The following is a 21,049-nucleotide window of genomic DNA, read 5'->3' as shown; positions in this document are numbered from 1 at the left end:
CCCCGGCTCCGAGCGGGCCACAAGCGGAACGGGGCATGCTCCGTAGCCGGGCCAGTGGCCCTCGCCGGGCCCGGAGTCCACCCGCTCCGAGCCCTCCGCCGAGGTGGGCGTTCCCCGTCCTGGAATTTAGAACGCCGCGGCAGCCAATGGGAGCGAGCGGCTGGCGGGCTCGCAGCGTCATTGGAGGTGTTGCGAGGGTGAGGGTGTGCTAGCGCCGGGGGGAGCTGCGGCGGGTCGGTGCGGGTCACCCGAGAGGCCCCGTCGCTGCTTGCCGCCGCCGCCGCCGCCGCCGCCCGCCAGTGCCTGCGCTCGCGCCGCCGCCGCCGCCGCCGCGCCTCCAGCTCCCTTGCGTTACTTTTTTTGCAGCCCGAACAGGGGCCATTATGCCGAAGAGAAAGGTAAGCCTGGCCGCCCCGGGCTGATCCCTAAAGGGCCTTCCCCAAGCTTGGCCGGGGGGGCCCCGGGATCCCGGCGCCCGCACAAACGGCTTTGTGGGTGTCGGCGGCTGCCGCTGCCTGTTGCAGCTCTCCATCCTCCCGCTCCCCCTCCCGGCGCCTTCTCGGCGGGATCCACACTTTCTCCGCAGCGTGGGGGAGGAGGGCTCAGGCAGCCTTCACCCTCCGGGGGGGACCCCAGCACCGTCCTCCCCTCCCCCAGCGGCCCTCCCCGCAAACTCCCGGCTGGAGGGAGGGGGGGCAGAGGCAAACACACACACACCCACAAAGCGAGGCTCACATCCGGGGGGCGGGGGAGGATGGGCCCCTCCAGATGTGGGGGTGCTGGCCCGGCCGCGCGGCTGGAGCCAGGGGAAAGCCATGTTTAAAAATCAGCTGCGCCCTCCTCCCCTCCCCCTCCCCGCCGCTTATGTGACAGACCCGTATGTACGCGCCCGGCGTGTCAGGCGGGGCCCCCGCCCTCGGGGACGGGGCGAAGCTCCGGGGCGGCGCGGCCCCCGCAGCCCGGCTCTTTCCCGCCCTGCCCCGGGGTCGCCGGCGCTCCCTCCCCTCCCGGCCGTACTTTACTTTTCCCCCGGTGGGGCCCAGGCCGCCGCAGCCCCGCGTCCGGAGGGCAGGGATGCTGCCTCGCCAGGCGAGCGGGGCACCAGGGCAGCGGCGCGGAGGCGGCCCCGGGCCAGGGGCGGCCCGCGGGGACAAAGTTGAGAGTCTCGGCCCGCTTTGTCTGGTCCCCGGGCCAGGGGGGACCGTGGCGGATGCGGGCGCAGCGTCCGGACCTTCTTTGTGCGCGCACACACCAGGCGCGCAGACTGCGTGTCCATGGGCGTCCCGAAATCTGGCCCCGGCCCCGGCCCCGGGCTCCGGGCTCCGGGCCGGCCTCCGCAGCTCCCAGGAATCCAGGTCGGGTCCGACTCGCAGGGAACGGGACCGGAGGTGGACCACCCGTATCCCACCACCCAATGCCGTGGGGAGGGAGAGGGGCGCAAAAAGGCTGGAAACTACCTTTGAGTGTGTGTATATATATGTATTATAATATAATATAAGTTGATCCGAACTGGCAGAGGGAGGGAGTTTCCTCTTCGGACAGTTTCCAAATGGAATACAATCACCAATTCAGCCCCTATCTGTCCATCTTCATCCAGCCCTCCGGTGGTCTGTCACGTTGTAATCTTAGGTCTATGAGCGGAGAAGCGCCGGAATTCATTATCAAATTTAAGGGTCAAATTTGGAGCAGAAAAGAGCCATTTGACCAGAAGTGTCAAAATAGTCCGAGTAGTCCACAATTGGGCTCCCAACCAGATTGAATTGGAATTGGGAAATTGTTTCCATGGTATACATTGGGAATTGGGAAATACTTAAAAAATAAAATGAAACGCAGATAATGTTCATATGTGGTCTAAATCAATATGTGCTCTGCAAGGATCCTTATGTTCAGTTTAGTGACTCGGTTTCCATTTGAGTTTGATAATACATTTTAGTAGACGAGGAAACTGAGGCCATCGAGATTAAATAACTTTAGGGGCAGCTAGGTGGCCCAGTGAGTAGAAGAACATCAGCCCTGGAGTCAGGAGTACCTGGGTTCAAATCCAGTCTCAGACACTTAATAATTACCTAGCTGTGTGGCCTTGGGTAAGCCCCTTAACCCCATTCGCTTTGCAAAAAACAAAAAAGTAGAAAGAAAAGAGAGATTAAATAACTTTTCCAGGGTTACAAAGGCAGTGTAGCAAAAGCTGAGATTTGAACCCAGGTCCTCTGATTACAAAGCCAGCATTTATTCCATTTCACCAGAGCCCTCCCAAATATAATTTTTTAAATAATACAGAAATTTTGCTCTTAATCAGAAAGCTTCAGTGACTCTCTGTTGTTTTTAGGATAAAAGACAGACTCCTCCATTTTGCAATTTGAGTCCTTCACAATTTTGCTTCCTTTCTAGACCTTTTTACAATTGAACCCTCTTAAGGTTTTTCCCTTCTCCAACCAACTGGCCTATTTCTCAACCATGCCATTCCATCTCAGTCAAGCCATTTGACCAACAAGGCTTACTGTGAGGGCTTGCTATGTTCTAGGTGCTAGAAGTATATGTTCTAATGTGGGAAACATAACATAGAGATAAAAGATAAAGTGAGACTAGATCCATACTGTTTCAGATTTCAGAGAGAAAGGCACAAGGGATCCATCCAGGGCCTTCCATGCAAGGTGGGATTTGAGGTGAGTCTTGAAGGAGTTCAGGCAGGGAACTTAAATGGTGGAGGTGAGTGGGTATAGTTTTCCAGGTCTGGAGGACAAAGGCATGGGGATTGAAGATAAATTTTGTTATGTGAAGAATTTTGCTGGTTTGCGGAATGTGTATAAAGGAGTTAAGTGACTAGAAAAGTGGGAAAGATTTTCTATTCTGGACTCACTGGAGCTCTTTAAGTCCTTCCTGTTTCTATGGCTTTGTCCCATTGCTGAGCATACACTCCCTCATCTCCATAACCTAGAATTCCTAACTTGCTTCAGAGCTCAGCTCAAAGCGCTGTCTTCTCCATGATTTCCTGATTATTCTAGAGAAGTAAGAGCTTTCATCCTCACACACTTCTTAGGTGTTTGCCTTAAGACTTAGAAAATCTACCTTACAGCTTTTCATTGATTTGGACTTCTTTTATCTAATATTGCTTACATGTCGCTGTATCCTGGCAGTTTGTTCAGCTCTGAGGTAGCAAAGACAAAAATAAATTTAGCCCCTGTCCTCAAGGAACTTACATTCTAAAGGAGGAGTATGCATGTACAGAAGAATAAAAAGGAAAATTGAAAGAACAAAAATACCAACATTTGGGTAGATCTGGTTAAGTTTCAAGCATAGCTGGTACCTGAAAATCTTAAAGGAAGAAAAGGAATACTGAGAGGCAGAAGTAAAGAAGGGTAGTTCCCAAGCATAAAGAATGGTTTCTTTGAATGGACAGAGGAAGGAGCTAGAATATAGGTTTCAGGGAATGGCAGTAGAAAAGGGTCATAGCATTTCTAATGAGGGAAGCCTTATGAAGTAAGGCTAAGTAGCTGTGAATGAGATTGAGGAAGGACTAAAATACCAAATTATGGAGTTTGTTTTCTAGCCTACAGGCACTGATTAAATTATGTGCTAGTTATGTTAGTTAGTTATATGCTAATTTAGGAATATTTATTTTGGCATCTGTATGGAAGATAGATTAAACAAGATTATAAAAAGGGAGACCAAGTGAGACATGCATAGCATAAAGGATAAAGACTCGGGTTCAGTGATTTACTTAGGCATATCACTTGGCCTCTCCTTGTCTCATCTCATTTTCCTCAAAAACTGCAGAAAGGTGGGGGGGTGTATTGGATGAGCTCTAAAATGTCTTTCAGTTTTATATCTGTGATCCTAATTTGCCTTGCAAAAAAAAACCTAAAAAAAAAAGAGGGCTTATATGAGTAAAGAAAGTGGACAAATGTGTTGAGTAGATAGACCCAACAAAATTTAGCAATTAGTTGAAAATGGGGAGGGGGAGGAGATGAGGGAGGAGGAGGAGGAGAAAGAATGAAGATGATATGAAGGTTACCAACTTGGAGGATGAGAGGGTGTTGATTCCTTCAGTAGAATAGTAGAGTTAAGGGGCGTAAATTAAGAGTTTAATTTTGATCATGCTAAGTCTGAGTTGGCTACAGCACATCTAGGAAGAAAGGTCCAGCAACAACAATAATATACAAGGAGTTTTGGAGAAAGATTTAGTTCATTTGTTTAGTTAATTGAACCTATGAGAGCTAAAGATACTTCCAAAAGAGCTTGTTTAGGACTAAGAAGAGGTCTCTCTGAGAGAGACCTGTGTTAAAGGATAGCACAAGATCCTTGATTATTTATGGAAGAGGTCAGATGAGTAAGAGGAAAAGCAGAAAGAGAGAGTTGTCACAGAAAAACCAAGGTAAAAAGGCATACCTAAGAAGGGGTAGGGATGGCCATAAGTTTCAAAAGTTTCTAAGAGACATCAAAGAGCATAAATATCAAGAAAGGGATGACCAATTTAGCAGTAATGGGATTCTTGTAAGCTTCACAGTGAACATTTTTAGGTGAATTTGGGAACTTTAAGTGAGATTCCAAAGTATTGAGGTGTGTATGGGTGATGAAGAGATGGTAAGTATAAGCGGTGCTTTTTTAAGAGTTTGGCAGTAGAAGAGAAGAGGGATATAGCATGATATAGTGTAAGGAGATGATGGAATCAGACAGAGTTTTTCCTGTGTTTGCTTTTTTTTTTAGTGGATGGAATAGGCAGAAGCCATTCTTTTGATTGGGAGAGTTCAGAGATGAGAATGCAAGCTCCTAGAGGAGATGGGATCAAGGTTGAAAGACTGACATCCAGTCTCCGGCTTTCTCATTTTATAGATAAGGAAACAGGTCCTAGGAGTAAATGACTTACCCAAAGCAATATGTGACAAAAACCAGATTTGAACTCAGGTTTTCTGACTCCATTTTCAACTATATTTTATAGATAATGAAACTGGATCCAAGAATGATTAAGTGATTTTCCCAATTTCAAATAAGTAGTTAACTAATAGCTAAATTAGGATTCGATGACTCTTGTCCTAAGGCTATGAGCTCTACAATTTAAGATTCCCCCCCCTCCCCACAATCTTTCAGAAAAGCAAGATGTGACTCTAAATTCTACAAGCATTTATCAGATGTAAATCATGCACTCAACCGATCCTTGTATATGGCATCTTGGAGAGAAAAGAAATAAAGAGGTCCTTAATGTCAAATTGCTCATAGAATCATTCAGAATTTAAAGCTAATAGTAAACAGTATGGGCCACTATATGGTTGTATTCAATTGTGTATCATATTTTAAATACTTTTGACAGAATAGGGAAAAGGAGGTGGAACTTTAGTTAAGCCATGAAGGTTGGGTAAGATCAGGGTAATACCCAACTTGGAAAAAATGATAGATCTGAGTCAGTGGTACAAATGGATTTGAATTGTGGCTCAGCTCTCTGCTACCTATGTGGCTGTGGGGAAAAGCAGAAACTTCCCTATTCCTCAGTTGCTTCACACTCTTAAATAAAAAGGACTGGACTGGATGATCTTTTAAAATGACTTTATTTTTGATATATCTTCATTAATTTTTTGTTTTTACACTGCCTAGATTTTCCCCTAGAGAACCATCTCTGATAATAATTCAATTTTTAGATATTTTGAACTTGATAGAATAGAGAAGTTGTGTGAACCTATGGGTCTTTATTATATGTAGTTTTTTTAAAAAATGATTTTTGCAAGGCAGTGGAGTTAAGTGACTTGCCCAAGGTCACACAGCTAAGCAAGTATTAAAAGTCTGTGGTCAAATTTGAACTCAGGTCCTCCTGATTCCAAGACTAGTGCTCTATCCAGTGTGCCACCTAGCTGCCCCTATATAGCTTCTTTTTAAAAAAGGTATTAATTCAAAATTAGTTTAAAAGTTGTCCTGCTTGAGGTGGCTAGGTGGCGCAGTGGATAGAGCACCGGCCCTGGAGTGAAGAGTACCTGAGTTCAAATCCAGCTTCAGACACTTAATAATTATCTAGCTGTGTGGCTTTGGGCAAACCACTTAACCCCATTGCCTTGGGGGTAAAAATTGTCCTGCTTGTCTGTGACTTGCTCTGAACTTCCTTCTATTATTTTATGTGCATTTTTAAAATTCTTAAATGAGCTTTTTTCCCCTTTTGTCATCACTTGGCCCCAAGTGTCCCAAATTCCTCTCTCTCAATCTTTATAAAAAGAAAATTTTTCCTTGTAATAAATCAGTACAGTCAAGGGGGAAAAAAATCCACACATTCACCATGTCTAAATATGTATGACTCATATTACATTTTCAGTTTATTTCCTTGAGAAAGTGTGTTGCATGTTTGATCATTGGTCTTTTCTAATATTAATTAGCCATTACATTGATCAGAATCCCTCTCTTGAAAAATTACTTTTCTTTAAAATTTTATAATCATCACATAAATTGGTCTTCTCTGACTTCATTTTTCATTTCAACTTTCTCCAGATTTGTCCCTTTCATCATTTCTTACAATAAAATATTATTTTATTATATTCATATGCCATAATTAGTTCATCCATTTCCCTAGTTGATAGACACCTCCTTAAGTTTCCACTGGTTTGCCACAAGTACTGCTATAATATTCTTTCATATATTAATTTTTTTGTTTGATCTCTTTGGGATATATACCTAGTATTGGTATTCCTAAGTCAAAGGATATGCATGATTTAGAGATTTTTTTTGCAAGGTATGGTTCCAAATTACTTTTTTGTAATGGTTATGATAATTCACAGATCTAACAATGATTCGTTAGTGTACTTCTCCTCCTAACCTACTTCCCTCCTCTTCCCCAACAAACGTGATTTCCCTTTCATGTCATCCTTGCCAAGCTGATGGATGTAAGGTGGAACCAGTTTTCTTAATTTTCATTTCTCAATTATTTGTGATTTGAAGCTTTTGTTCCTGTGGTTGTTGCTAACTTGTATTTCTTCCCTTGACAACTACTTATTCCTATCCTTTTAACCATTTATCTTTTGGGGAATTGTCTTATTTGTATTAAATTCTCCTATACATCTTAAACATCAGACCTTTTAAGAGAATCTTGCTGTAAAGATTTTTTTCTTCCAGTTTTAATTGCATTGATTTTGTTTGTGCAGAAACTTTTCAATTTTATGTAATCAGAATTGTCCCATTTTCTTTCCTGTGATCCTTTCCAGACATTGTTTGCTCAAGAACTCTTCCCAGATTCATAATTATAAAAGAGATCACCTTTCCTGCTCCTATTTTTTTTTTGTATGTGATATAAAATTTGCCACATCTAAGTCATACCCATTTGGAGTATATTGTGGTGTTTGGTGTAAAATTTTGGCCTAATCCTAATTTTCTGCCAGTTGACTTTCCTGTTTTCTCAACTGTTGTTGTTGAGTTATTTTAATCATATCCAACTCTTTGTGACTCCTTTTAGAGTTTTCTTGGCAAAGATAGTGGAATGGTTTGCTGTTTTCGTCTCTAACTCATCTTACAGATGAGAAAGCTTGAGGCAGAAAGGGTTAAGTGACTTGTCTAGTATTATACAGCCAATATTTCAGACACTTGGACTCAGGAAGCTATGCCTTCCTCCCTCCAGATGGGGCACTCTACCCACTGTGTCACCTAGCTGTGCTATTTTTCTAGTCGTTTTGGCCAAATAATGAGTCTTATGCCAGGATCTATTCTTTGGGGATTTGTTGAAAGTTTTGCTATAATGTTTGTTAATTTCTGCAGCTTGTATTAACTAATATGTTTCCCTGACACAACTTCCCTATTTTTAATCAGAATCAAATCATTTTAATGATTATTTCTTTATAGTATAGTTTGATTTCTGATGCTACTAAGCCCCCTTCTTTCCAACATTTTTTCATTAATTCCCTTAAGATAATTTTTTTTTTAGGTTTTTGCAAGGCAAATGGGGTTAAGTGGCCTGCCCAAGGCCACACAGCTAGGTAATTATTAAGTGTTTGAGACCGGATTTGAACCCAGGTACTCCTGACTCCAGGACTGGTGCTTTATCCACTGCATCACCTAGCTGCCCCCTTAAGATGAATTTTATTGGGTTTTTTTAGCCTTACAAAATAATCCTTTAGCAGCTTGATTGTCATGCCATTGAATAAATGAATTAACTTAGGTAATATTATCATTTTTGTTATATTAGCATGGCCCAACCATGAGTGATTAATATCTCTTTGATTTATTTCTGTCAAGAGTGTTATATATTCATAGTTTCTGTTTATTTCTTGTTAAGTAGACTCCTAAATATTCGAGGTATTCTCTAGTTATTTTGAATAGAACTTTTTCTATCTCTTCTTGTTGGGTTTTGTTGGTAGTAGATAGAAAAAAAAGATTTATGTAGATTTATTTTCTATTTTGCTACTTTGCTGAAGTTACTATTTCTTTCAGTTAAATTTTAGCTCAATCTTCAGGGCTTACTAAGTAGCCTACACATCATCTTCAAAAAGAGATAATTTTATTTCTGTTTTGCCTATGCTCCTCTTATCTGCTTTATAATTGCCTTATTGCCATGGTTGGTATTTCTGGCACTACGTAAAAAAATATAAAGGCCACTATTGCCCTTCATCTTACTAAAAAAGTCTCATAATGTTTCTCCATAACACATAATTATGGTTCTTGATTATTGAAAAATACTATTTACTATGTTAAGGGAAAGTGTGTTTATTTCTAGAAATGGGTGTTGTATTTTTTAAAAGTTTTTTTCTGTACCTGTTGATATGATCATATAATTTTTATATTTTTATTAATATGAATGTTATGTTTAATTATCTTAATATTTAGACAGCCCTATATTCCTGGTATAGATCCAAACTCATCATAATATATAATCTTTTAGATATGTTACTATAGCTTTTTTGCTAATGTTAACTTTTGCAACAATAGCCATCAAAAAATTTTTGTTTAGTTATCAAGATTATATTTTTATCATTGAAAGATTTTGGTAGAATCATTCCCTGATTTTCCCACTTTTGCATACTGTGTAAGTAATATTGAAATTAATTATTCCATGAATGTTTAATAGAATTCATTTGTCAATCATCTTGTACATTTTTTCTCTTTGGAAAAAAATTATTGTTTGTTTGGTTTCCTTTTTTGAGAATGAGCTAAATTTTCTTTCTTCAGTTAACCTGAGTATAATCTTTTATTGATATTTTATGCTTTTTTTATCCATTTAGATTGTACAAGATATTTTCTAATAATTTCCTCTATTGCCTTTACAGTTGTTATGAATTTTTTCTAATCATATTTATCTGGCAATTTAATTTTCTTTTCTCTTTTTAAGCAGGCTAGCTCATTGTCTTTCTGTTTTAAAAAATAGTACCTAGTTTTATACATCAGTTCTTTTTTTTTTTTTTTTTCTTTTGCTTTCAATTTTGTTAATCTCTTTTATCTTCAGAATTTCTATTTTGGTATGTAGTAGAAGTTTCTCAATTTGTTGCTTTTTTTAGTTTTTTTGTAGTGCATGCTAAATTCATTGATCTGGTTCATTCTCTTTTGTTGATGAAAGGTTTTAGAAATACAGATTTTGTTCTTAGAACTGCTTTGGTTATATCCCAAAAATTTTAGTATGCCATCTAGTAATTTTGTCATTTTTTAATGAAATTATCTATTATTTGTATGATTTGTTCTTTGACTAATTCTTCTGGATTAAATTATTTGATTTCCATTTAATTTTGAATTCTTTCTTTCAAATATATTTTATTAATGATCACTTTTATAGCATCATAGCTGGTATACAATGTTTGATAATTTTTTTGTATTTATGTAGTTTTTATGTCCAAACACAGTCACTTTTAAAAATGTCATCGACAATATATATGTATATATATATATGCACTCATAGATAGATATAGCTATAGTTATATGCCTATACATATATATGCATATGCATGCAAATATTCACACAGATGTGCATATTTATATTATACACATAATTTATAAATATTCTTTCTATTAAAATTCAGTAACTGCAGAAATGTATAATCTAATTTTTCTAAAATTCAACTCAAATTCTGAATTTCTTTCTTATGTATTTTAATTAGATTTAGATAAATTGAAAGGATATTTTGAAGTCTCCAAACATTAGTTTTAATGTAATAAAATTTGAAAATTAAATTATTAAACTTGATGTAGTAATTCAACTCATTAAATAAATGTGAACATAAGTGCATATAGTGCATATACATTATTTATGTTACTTATCTATTGTTCCTTTAAACATAATATAATTTCTTTGTTTATCTCTTTTAATTTTTTTAAACTTTTTTTGGTCTGACATCATGGTTGCTACCTCTGAGTTTTTTAGTTCATCTGAAGTATCATAATCTTCCAAGCCATTATTTTAATCATGAGTCAATATGTTTTCAAATGGGTTTTTTACAACATCCTATTTTACATTCTACTTTTTTAATTTGTTCTGCTATACTTTTTTCATTTTATGAGTGAGTTTATCCCTTTCATGTTCTTGGTTATAGTTAGCCCTCCTTTCATTGTATCATTTTATATCCTGCCTCTTTACAAAGAAGTGGTGACAGGAGCTTGCTAAGTATTAGTGATCTGTAATTACCTATAATATGTAATCTGCTTTCTCTCCACAGCTCCTCTTCACTGTCCTTTTCTTGTGTTTCTCTTGTGACTATTATTTCCCCAATCTCCCTGTCCATATTAGTTTCCCTATGAAATTCAGTATATTTCTATATAAAATCATGAGGGCTGTGTGTGTGGGGAGGGGGTATATTCAACCCTCCTTTGTCTGATTGAGATAAAAGTTGGGCAATGTAATTCCCTTTTTTCCTTTTTCCTACTGTATTTCTTCCTTCCTCCTCTCTTTTTCCTTTTCAAGAATACCTGAAAAGAACGAAAGTATCCCCGGCCCTCTGTGACCTTTAAAGGAATACTGATTTTTCTCCCTTATTAGAATAGAAGCAATTAATCACCTAATTATTAATCTTTATTTATTTTTCTAGCTTTCTTGATTCTGGATATTCTTGTTTCAAAGTTTCTACTCAGATCTGATCTTTTCACCAGGAATTCTTAAAAGTCATCTTTTCCCATTAAATTTGAATTCCCTCCCCACTCTTAGATTAGACTTAGTCTTACAAGTTAAGTTATTCTTTGTTGTATATTAATGAACTTTTCTTTTTGGAATGTTGTATTCCAAGATTTTCTCTCCTAAAGCACCTGCTTTGTATAATCCTGAATCTGATTCCCTGGCTGCTTGAAATATTTATGAATTTTGGCTTAACTTCCCTAGGAAGAATCAGCATTTAAGTAGTTTATATTTATTTCTTTTTATTCTTATTTGGTGCTCTTTTTTGAATTTTTGACTAATAAACCATGATCTCACTATGCCTCTCCAATATTTAAACTATTGTTTTTTCAGTTGAGTTTTATTTTTCATGACCCCATTTGAGTTTTCTTGGCAAAGATATTGAAGTGCTTTGCCATTCTCATTTTTATCTCATTTTACAGATGAGGAACTGAGGCTTTAAGTGTCTGAGGCTGGATTTGAACTCAGGAAGAAGAATCTTGCTTCCAGACAAGATTCTGTTATCCAAACTAGAGGTCCTCATTCTGTCCACATTAGTCCAGAACAACTTAACTTTGTTTATTTTTTTCCCCTTTAATATGTTCTTTGGCGATTTTTCCCCCCATCATACTTTGACAAATAGAGGCTCTATTATTCTGGCTTAAATTCTAGAATCATAAAATTATACATTTAGAGCTAGAAGGGTCTTTAGAAGCCATTCATTTGAACCCCTCACCCCTTCCAACAGAATTCCAATCAAGACTGTATAGGGGGGCAGCTAGGTGACGTAGTGGATAAAGCACCAGCCCTGGAGTCAGGAGTACCTGGGTTCAAATCCGGTCTCAGACACTTAATACCTAGCTGTGTGGCCTTTGGGCAAGCCATTTAAGCCCGTTTGCCTTGCAAAAACCTAAAAAAAAAAAAAAAAAGACTGTGTAGGTAGTGTCCAGGCTGATTTTTGAATCCAGATCTTCATGTCATGAGGAAAATTGTGTGCTGTAGAAAATACTGCAACTAATTTGCAAAGAAGGTAACGCCCTGTTACAATACATGGGCTTCCTTACACAGATGTATTTACAGGTCCAGACCCTATCCTACATCCTCCTAATCTTGGACTTTATAAGCCCCTCAAGACTTTACTGAGACCTACAGGAATTGTTAAGATCCTTCCATAAATGCTGGAAACTTTCCCATAGGTTGATAGTAATTTATGTTCCTATAAATCAGAATTCTGGAAAATGCTTTGGTTTTGGTTTGTTGTTATTTTTCTTTTGCCAAAAGTCACCAAAGATGATGTTGCCTTATATTGTTTTGTCTATCACTTTGTATCATATTGACGATCTTATGTTTTGTTCTTTCAGCTCTCATTTGAGTTTGGATCTCTCTCCCTATGAATATGCTATTCTTAGTTATCTTAATCGAAAAGATTATTGTTCTTGATGGAACATTTCTGAAACCCACACTTCAGGAGACAATGAGTGATGACTAGCTTTTCATACTCTCTGAATACCTTTTATTCTGGGTCTGTGAGGTTTAAGTGATTATCAGCCCTAGTATTTATTTGCTAATACAAATAGAAGTAGGGAATGTGCATGCTCTGGTGGTGACTGGACTAGAAAGGGTCTGGGGAAACTTGTGTGTTCAGATAACAAAAGCTGAACAATGAAGTGTTGAGTTCTAGACTCTTCTAGACAGACATTTATGAATGCCTGTTGTATTTTCTTCTAGTCATGGGAGCATGTACAAAAATCTAACTGCTGGGGTGAGCAACATAAAGCTCTCTTGTACTTCTTGCTTCCCAGCCCAACTCTACCCCCCTCCCCTTTATTTATAGAACAATCAGACTTTTCTAATGTAGCTGATCATGAATGATTGGATGAAGTCATATACATAATCAGAGAGATTTTAAATGAAAATAATGAGAAAACACTTAATAACTTTAAATATAAAACAAATTATTTTAATCAATTCAACAAATATCTATTAAGTACCTACCACATACAAGCTTTTGTGCTAAATGCTTAGGAACACAAACCCAATCCTTGCCTGCAAAGAGAAGCAAAAGGCTATAGTGAATAAATTTTGATATTGAAATTTGGCCCATGTGCTTGAACTGAAATAATTTGGACCCTTGGAGCTTTTATAGTGAATATTGCCCTGTTTTAGTCATTAAGCAACAATGATATATGTAGTACCAGATTAGACCTATAAGATGCCTTCTCCTATTTAAAGTTTTGAGATACAAAAATAAAAAAACATGAAACAGTTCTTCCTGCCAGGAACATATAGTCTAAACTGTGGGTCCAAATGTGTCCACAGTGCTGTATATCCTGCGTGTGTGTGGGTGTGTCTCACACACCCACACCCACACACACACACACACACACACACACACAAACCACAAGGCAGATTTTGGTACATCAGCTGTCCATTGCCTGCTAAATAATATCTCATACTTTTTTGTCTGGATTTCAAATCATTTGTAATCTAGTCCTGACCTATTTATATGGCTTCATTCTTTGCCCATACAAATTTTATCTACTCCAGTCAGGCTGTTTCATTGTCCTCCACAGGATTGTTGATAGAAAGTCAGAAGGACCTTCAAGGCCATTGAGCCTAACACTATTGTTTAAAGAATGGGGTAAGAGTGAGGGAGGGGAAGAAAACTAAAATTTTAAGGGTCTGCTATGTCAGTCATTTTGCTAAATTCTTTACAAATATCATTGCATTAGATCGTCACAAAAACTCTGAAAGATAGAAGCTATTATGATTCCCATTTTGCAGTGGAGAAAACTATTGCAGCAATTAAGCAATCTGCCCAGGGTCATTGAACTTTTTAGTGTCTGAGGTCAAATTTGAACTTGAGTCTTAGGAATTCTATTGCCCTACCTTCTATTCACTAATGAAGCCTATTAAAGTTAAATGTCTTCTCTTGGTCACACAGTATCTGTAGTGGGATTTGAACCCAGGACTTCCAGTGGCTTTTCCACTATAACATCATTGTAGTTTTTATCACATAGTTCCCCATTTCTTCCTTGCTATTTCAGAATCCTGTCAATACATGTATCAAGACTCAGCTCAAGCTTTACTATTTCCATGAAGCTTTGTTTGAGAAATCCATTCCTCTTAACTGTGGGAGAGCATCTGTCTTCCACTGGTGGCTTTTAGCAAATCCTGTTTTGTGTTTTAGTTGTTTGTATGTGCTTATATTTCTTGCTTCCCTAAGAAGGTTTTAAGCTCCTAAAGAAGAGGAACTATGACTTTATGTCCCACAGAGTAACTAACACAGTGTAAAAATTGAACTCTCTAATATATATTATTTTTAAGTGAAGAGTAGAAAACCAGAGTGATTCAAAAATAATTTCATATTTTATATATAAAATGACTCAGGAATCTTAGAACAGTATTAGGCTATAAAAATGATACTAAGACTTTGGGAGTCCGTCTATATTAGTAGTTATTACTTGCCATTTGTATCTCTCTGGTATCAATATAAAATATGTATATACTTTTATCCTTATGGGTTTTTTTCAGTATAGGGAATTCCCATTGTGGGCATCCCCTCTGATGCAGATCACCACTCATTTGAAAATCATAGTCTTGTAGCATTACTTAAGAACTTGCTCATGTTCTGACAGAAAGTATCTGATTAGAGCTGATGATTCCCATCTCATACAAGTGGTGTGAACACTTGTGTTGATTTTTATGACTGGTAGTCCTAATGAGTCTAAGTAGTACAGGGGTTGGGGAGGTAAACAATGAAGGGAGCTGTGTGGGTAGATAGTAAGTTTTGGGAGAGGGAGAGGAATTTGGGAGGCAAAGAGAAGGGAAGGGGAACAGAATGAACAGGTTGTAATAAGAAAAGAGATAAGAGACCTTGAGTTATTCCACCTTGAGTTCGACGAATAAAAAGAATAAGAAATAAGAATTTACATTTTAAAAAGGCAAAAAATCCTTTTTATCATAATACAAATAAGAGCACATTTTCAGCTTCTATGATAAAATGAATGGGAATCAAGCTAGTTAAATATTAGCTGGTTGGCAACCTTAGTAAGAAATGACAGTGAAAATAATTTAGTTCATTTGTCTAAAATTTTGCCTTTACAAAAGTACAGATATTTGATATTGACTTCAGTACTTACAATAGCAAGATATCTAAATATACATCTATTTACTGATTCTAATTCCAGGTCCATGTTATATGCTATATAGTAAGACCACCTCATGATTTTTGGGTGCCATAGTAAATTCACAGAATTGGATTGGAGATAATAAGATAAACATTTTTATTTTGTTGAGTAGTAAGATTCTGGTACCTTTAAATTAAGATTTTTTTTTTAAATAGGACTACCTATATTAGGAGCTTCTTCTGAATTTGTTGAGCCAAATCAGTATAATCAATCAGTTTTTAATGTGGTATGTCTAGGATATTTGTTTCTGTCTTCAATTCAGTGTGTATTTCTACCTGTGTCCTAATTTCTGGTTTTTCTACAAATTTACATTATCCAGGAGCATTATAAACTACTCTTTAGCCTCTATTAATTGAATTTCCCTCCTTAAAGAGTGAATATGTATGTACCTATGTATGTATGTAATGAAGGTTGAGTAGTACCAGGGGTGGGGAGGCAAAAAATAAAGGGGGGGGTGTAGGTGGGTATTAAGTTTTCATATAAACATATATATATGTATATAATTAAAAACAGATGTCAAAGATTTCAGAAATTAGCAGATTGATAAGGAAAGTAGGTGGTGGTAGTAGGAATGAGAATAATATGTATTTATTGTGCTTGGATATCATTCAAGAAATGATGACCTGGAGTTAGGGAAAACTGAGTTCGAATCTGGTCTCCATGTATGTATGACCCTGAGTAAGTCACTTTACTTTTGCCTCAATTTCTTCATCTATAAAATGGGCAACAATAGCACTTACCTCCTAGGTTTATTTTAACAATTAAATAATACAAGTTTGGAAAGGACTTTGCAAACTTTGAAATGCTTTATAAAACACTTTTGACCATGACAGCCTGTCTAACAAAGAAACTTTTAAAAGTTTCCCTCTATCTTGTGTTGACCCCTATAGTTTCTACAAAGGTGGTGGCAAATTGCCAGGAAAAAAGGAACAGAATGTCCTGAGTATCTTTAATTTGATTGCTGATACTTAACATGAGATCTTCATTTAGTGGATGTATTTCTGGAGGAGTTGAATCATTCTAATCTAATATATACATTCTTTCTATTAAAAAAAACCAGGGGGGCGGCTAGGTGGCGTAGTGGATAAAGCACTGGCCCTGGAGTCAGGAGTACCTGGGTTCAAATCCCGTCTCAGACACTTAATAATTACCTAGCTGTGTGCCCTTGGGCAAGCCACTTAACCCCATTTGCCTTGCCAAAAAAAAAAAAGGCAGGAAAAAAATGTTGCAACTCAGTAGGATAGGTCACTAATCCCCATTAAAGAGGCAGAGAATGGAGTTGCCTTTTTTGTATATCCAAAGGCAATAAGGAACATTATTTCAGAGAAAATGTATTATCTTATATTTTAGTACTGATCATAAATATTTGCAAAGTGATCACCATGAAACTAATTGCAACTTGTATACCAATATCAGTTGCTGAGGATAAAGAAGTAGAGAAATTCAGTGAAGAACTTTGTAAGACCTTCTAATTTGAATCAATTCATTCTGCAGTATTCAAAGGTGTTTAAAAATGAAGAGCGTAGGAAAGGAAAAAGAAATGTGTAGATTGTAAAGATGTGTAGATTGTAAAGAAGCCTCATGCCTTTATATCATTTCTTTTTTTTTTTAGGTTTTTTTTGCAGGGCAAATGGGGTTAAGTGGCTTGCCCAAGGCCACACAGCTAGGTAATTATTAAATGTCGTAGACCGGATTTGCACCCAGGTACTCCTGACTCCAGGGCGGGAGCTTTATCTACTGCTCCACCTAGCTGCCCCTCATGCCTTTATATCATGTATGTTTTCTTAGAGAAAAGAATTAAGTTTTGGATGTATTGAACACCAAATAACATTGCAAAAAAATAAAATAGCTCATATTTTGATGAGAAAAGATTTGCTTACTGATAAGGGAGTCACCTCTGAATCAGTTGTCTGTGCATAATCAGACCTCTGACTCACAGTAAAGATCATAATTAGTAAACATTCAAGGAGAAAGAATAAGAAAAAGATAGGGTGTAGAGTTGAAACAACTCAGTCCTTAACTACTTTATAAGTTATCAACTAAGGTAAATGTACATCAGAAATTATATTGACACGATCATGATAATTTTATACAGAAGCTAAATCTAGTGCTATAATAAAGAGGTCAAAATAATCCCAAAGGGCCTTAGTCAACAAACATTTGACTTATTTGCCAAATAAAGAAAGATGTTTGCCAAAGGGAACACTAGGTTAGAATATAAATGTATATATAGAATAAAAATAGAAAAGTTGGTGATTTTTTGTTTTGTTTTTGTTTACCATCAAGGACAGTGTAGCCACTACACAGAGACTCAATATAATACAGATGTGCTTGTAAGAAAGGTATAAAAGTAAAATGAAAAAGAGGATAGGAATTATAGGCATGTTGAGACATATGAATATAGAGAGAAAATTTGTGCTGAGGAGAGTGAGAAAGGATTGACATGCAAGTTACTGGAAGGAAATTAAGATACAGAGCTTGGAACAGGTTTGTATACTTATTAATACTCTTCAGAATGGAAGCCTAGAAAACAACAAAACCCCTGCCTTTTTTCTGGTCTGTACAAAATCTTTATTTGAGTCTTCTCTGTATGAATCAAAGGCATATCTGATAAGGGTAGCAGTAAAAAACAAGTTTTCTCAGGATAAAAGGAGACATTTTATAAAGTGCTTTGTAAACCCTATAGCACTATATAAATTCTGTCATCAAACAGTATTAAATAGTGGCTCATAATTTTACCAGTTTACAATTGATTAAAGGGTTGATTATATATATTTCTTTGCTGAGAGAAAGGTGAGGCTAGAATGAAATTGGAGAATTCAGGAGAGAGGAGGTTTGGAAAGGCTTCTGTGGGAAGGAAGGAAACAATCATTCATTAGTGCCAAGAATTGTTTAGCGCTGTATATATATCTCATTCAATCCTGCACTAACCCTGGAAGGAGGGAGCTGTTATTAAGATCCCCATTTTATAGGTTCAGAAACTGAGGCATAGAATAAATGAAGAGGCTGGATTTTAACTCCTGTTCTCCTGCCTCCAAGCCCTAGTACATTGTACCACCAAGCTACTACCTCAGCAGTAGGGCATGTGAGTGTGAGATAACGAGATGATTGGAAGGGATTACTGTATGGTATGAAAGAGCCAGTAAAGATGAAATTAAAAATTTAACCCTGTCATCAGGATTGTAAAATTTCTAACAGCTGGAGGAAGAGAAAAGGTAAATGGTAGGCTCAACAATGTGGTTACAGTGGAAGGTTCTATAAAGTTCCAGAATAACTTTTACCTAAATATTTTTGTAATATGTATTAGCAGCTTTGCCAACGCCATATATAGAAAGTTCTGGAGAATTGGCTTCGTTCTTAGGAAAGTATATTAAATTTGTTATGTATTTAAAAGGAAAAGCAAGTTGTGAATAATAGAGATTCATAATTTCACATATGCAGTTAATCTATTTCTTTTCTGCTTTGTACATGGAAATAATCATTTTCTTTGGTATTTGTTCAATTCATAATTAAAAAAATAAAGGAGGGGGATAATGTGAGAAAAGGAAAATATAGTAAAGTTCTAGAATTAGAAATTAAATTTAGTAATATTTTCTTCAAAAAGTATTTTCCAGTATCAGATATTAAATATATTAATAATTGTAAAATGTTGGAACTGACATGGACCTCAGAGGTCTAACCCCTTTATTTTGAGGATATGAAAATTGAAAGTTAGATAGATGTTAAGTAAGTATCTTTTCTTGAATCATTCTGCTGAAGAAAAACCACACATAGAACTTGGATAAGGACAAGCAGTATATGCAAGTTTATAAAGAAATTAATTCTATGTACTAAAACTATTAATTATTATTAACCTAATAATTTAAAACTTAATATATTAGTTGAGAATTATTGATAATGAATGTATTCATTAAAATTATTAAGAAGTAATATGATCTGAGGAAGAAAACTAGAGTGGGAGGGAGAAAGATTCTGTGCATAACTCTACCACTTAATATACATATTGAATAAATTTATCGCTGTGGGCCTCAGTCTTCTCATCTGTCAGTGGGGACAGTAAGGTCCTGCCTCCCACACAAAGTTGTTGTGAGAAAACTGAGATAATATCAGTGAAAGTACTATGGAATTGTTAGGTGTTAGATAAATATAAGCAATATCTATTGGTGGTTGTGTTTAGAATTTCATGTAGCTGATTTTATCTTTTAATGACTGCCAACAATTCCTCCTTTCTGAAATTCTTAGACTACCTTGGTTTCTGTGTCATCATAGAATTAATGGGAGATAGGGCTAAAAGGAATCAACTCACTTCACTTTCTTGGCATTTGTACTTCAGATACTTTGGTGAGAAGGGCAGTTTGATTGCCATGAGACTCAAAATTCAGATGGATCTCTGCTCTCACAGATTTATCCTCTAGCTTTCAAAGTATCCTTGCCTGCCAGTCTGTGTGACCCTTACTCATAAGTGCTACTCAGATTCCCTCCAATGTCGAAGGTCTTCCTTAATTTATCAAGATATTCTTTGCAACTCCAGTTCTTAGTATAGTGTCTGGCCTGTAATAAGCATTTAATAAGTGCTTGTTTGATTGATTGATCTCAAGGAAATCAATAGTCATGTGGCCAGTCAGATTATTATTATTTTCACTATAACATTCATTTAAAGATATCAGCACCATTCTTGAAATGCTCAGTTGAATTTTGCATATACCTTTTGGCTCAAGGGCCTTCTCACCCAGGCTCTGGGTTCACATGAACCAGATTCAATCCTTCAGTCACAGAGAGCTGATCAGTTTCTCTCTTATGCAGTTTTTTGCTGCTGCCCAATAGTTTTACTCCAAAGAAAACTCCTAAATAAAATTTAGGAATAGTTTATGTCTATATCTTCAAAAAAGATCAGTTTCTCTCTTATGCAGTTTTTTGCTGCTGCCCAATAGTTTTACTCCAAAGAAAACTCCTAAATAAAATTTAGGAATAGTTTATGTCTATATCTTCAAAAAAAGGGAATAACAACAACCCTCACTCTTATATTCAGTATACAGGATGAATGTTAGACTTTATATTCCCATCATAGAAAAATGTATAAAACAGATAAAGAAACAAAGCACTTAAAATAGCTCATTTAATTCTCCCAACTAAGTAAAGAAACTTTGGAACTGCTGATCAAATGTTCCCCATTTACTCTGGACCTGAGCCATATAAGCAATTCAAGTTGGTTTTTGCTCTCTAAGTAAAACACTACACAGGAATCATGGGGACATGGTTCTTTCTCCAAGGAATACACTGTATGAGAAAAAAGTCTCCTCTCTTCTCTCTTACTCTTTCTCCCCTTCTCTTCCCCCACACCCAGAATGGTACCTGAACTCAATTTTCAAATATGGGGGCTACCCAGATGCTTCCCAAGAACTCCCCTCCTCCAGTTTGAAGGCTAGATTCCAGGATCATTTTGCCTCAGAAATTCAAAATATTCTCCCTTTCCCCCAACCCCATACATATGGTAACTTGAGATTCTATAACAGTGTCTTTGAATTTTCCTCTCAAGAATTTTGTATTTTGATCTGTTGTGCGAAAGAATGGGGAAATATTCCTCCTTACTGTCCTACTGCATTCCTTATCCTCATCTCTCCAAACTACACCAGCTGTACTGCAGAAAGTAATGTGGTCATGTTCAAAGGCAGTAGGGAAGAAATAGTAGATAGGAAGTATTTAAAAATTCAAGAGGATAGGAGAATCTTTGAGGTTGCAGTCTCCCAGAGAAGAAGGGATCAATCTGAACAGAAGGAGAAAGCTTGTCTCATCAGAGACCTGCGTAAAGGAATGGAGAGTGGTG

At 37.3% G+C, this 21,049-nt stretch overlaps 1 protein-coding gene across 4 annotated transcripts in view; it reads left to right on the top strand.

Annotated features, from left to right (window-relative positions):
* Window positions 1-229: 229 nt before the first annotated feature.
* Window positions 230-21,049, top strand: part of HMGN3 (high mobility group nucleosomal binding domain 3) — a 66,634-nt gene continuing 45,814 nt past the window's right edge. The window contains exon 1 of one of the 4 annotated variants that reach the window (XM_074237372.1): window positions 230-398. In XM_074237372.1, coding sequence (XP_074093473.1) covers window positions 384-398 — 15 coding nt within the window. In that variant the 5' untranslated portion in view covers window positions 230-383. Of the gene's footprint in view, window positions 399-1,019; window positions 1,356-21,049 lie in introns of those variants that run through there. The other 3 variants (XM_074237373.1, XM_074237370.1, XM_074237371.1) reach the window with 3 other exon arrangements.

Source organism: Macrotis lagotis, chromosome 5, assembly GCF_037893015.1.
Source record: "Macrotis lagotis isolate mMagLag1 chromosome 5, bilby.v1.9.chrom.fasta, whole genome shotgun sequence".
NCBI lineage: Eukaryota > Metazoa > Chordata > Mammalia > Peramelemorphia > Peramelidae > Macrotis > Macrotis lagotis.
Note: the sequence above shows the minus strand (reverse complement) of the source record. Positions and strands in the feature narration are given on the sequence as shown.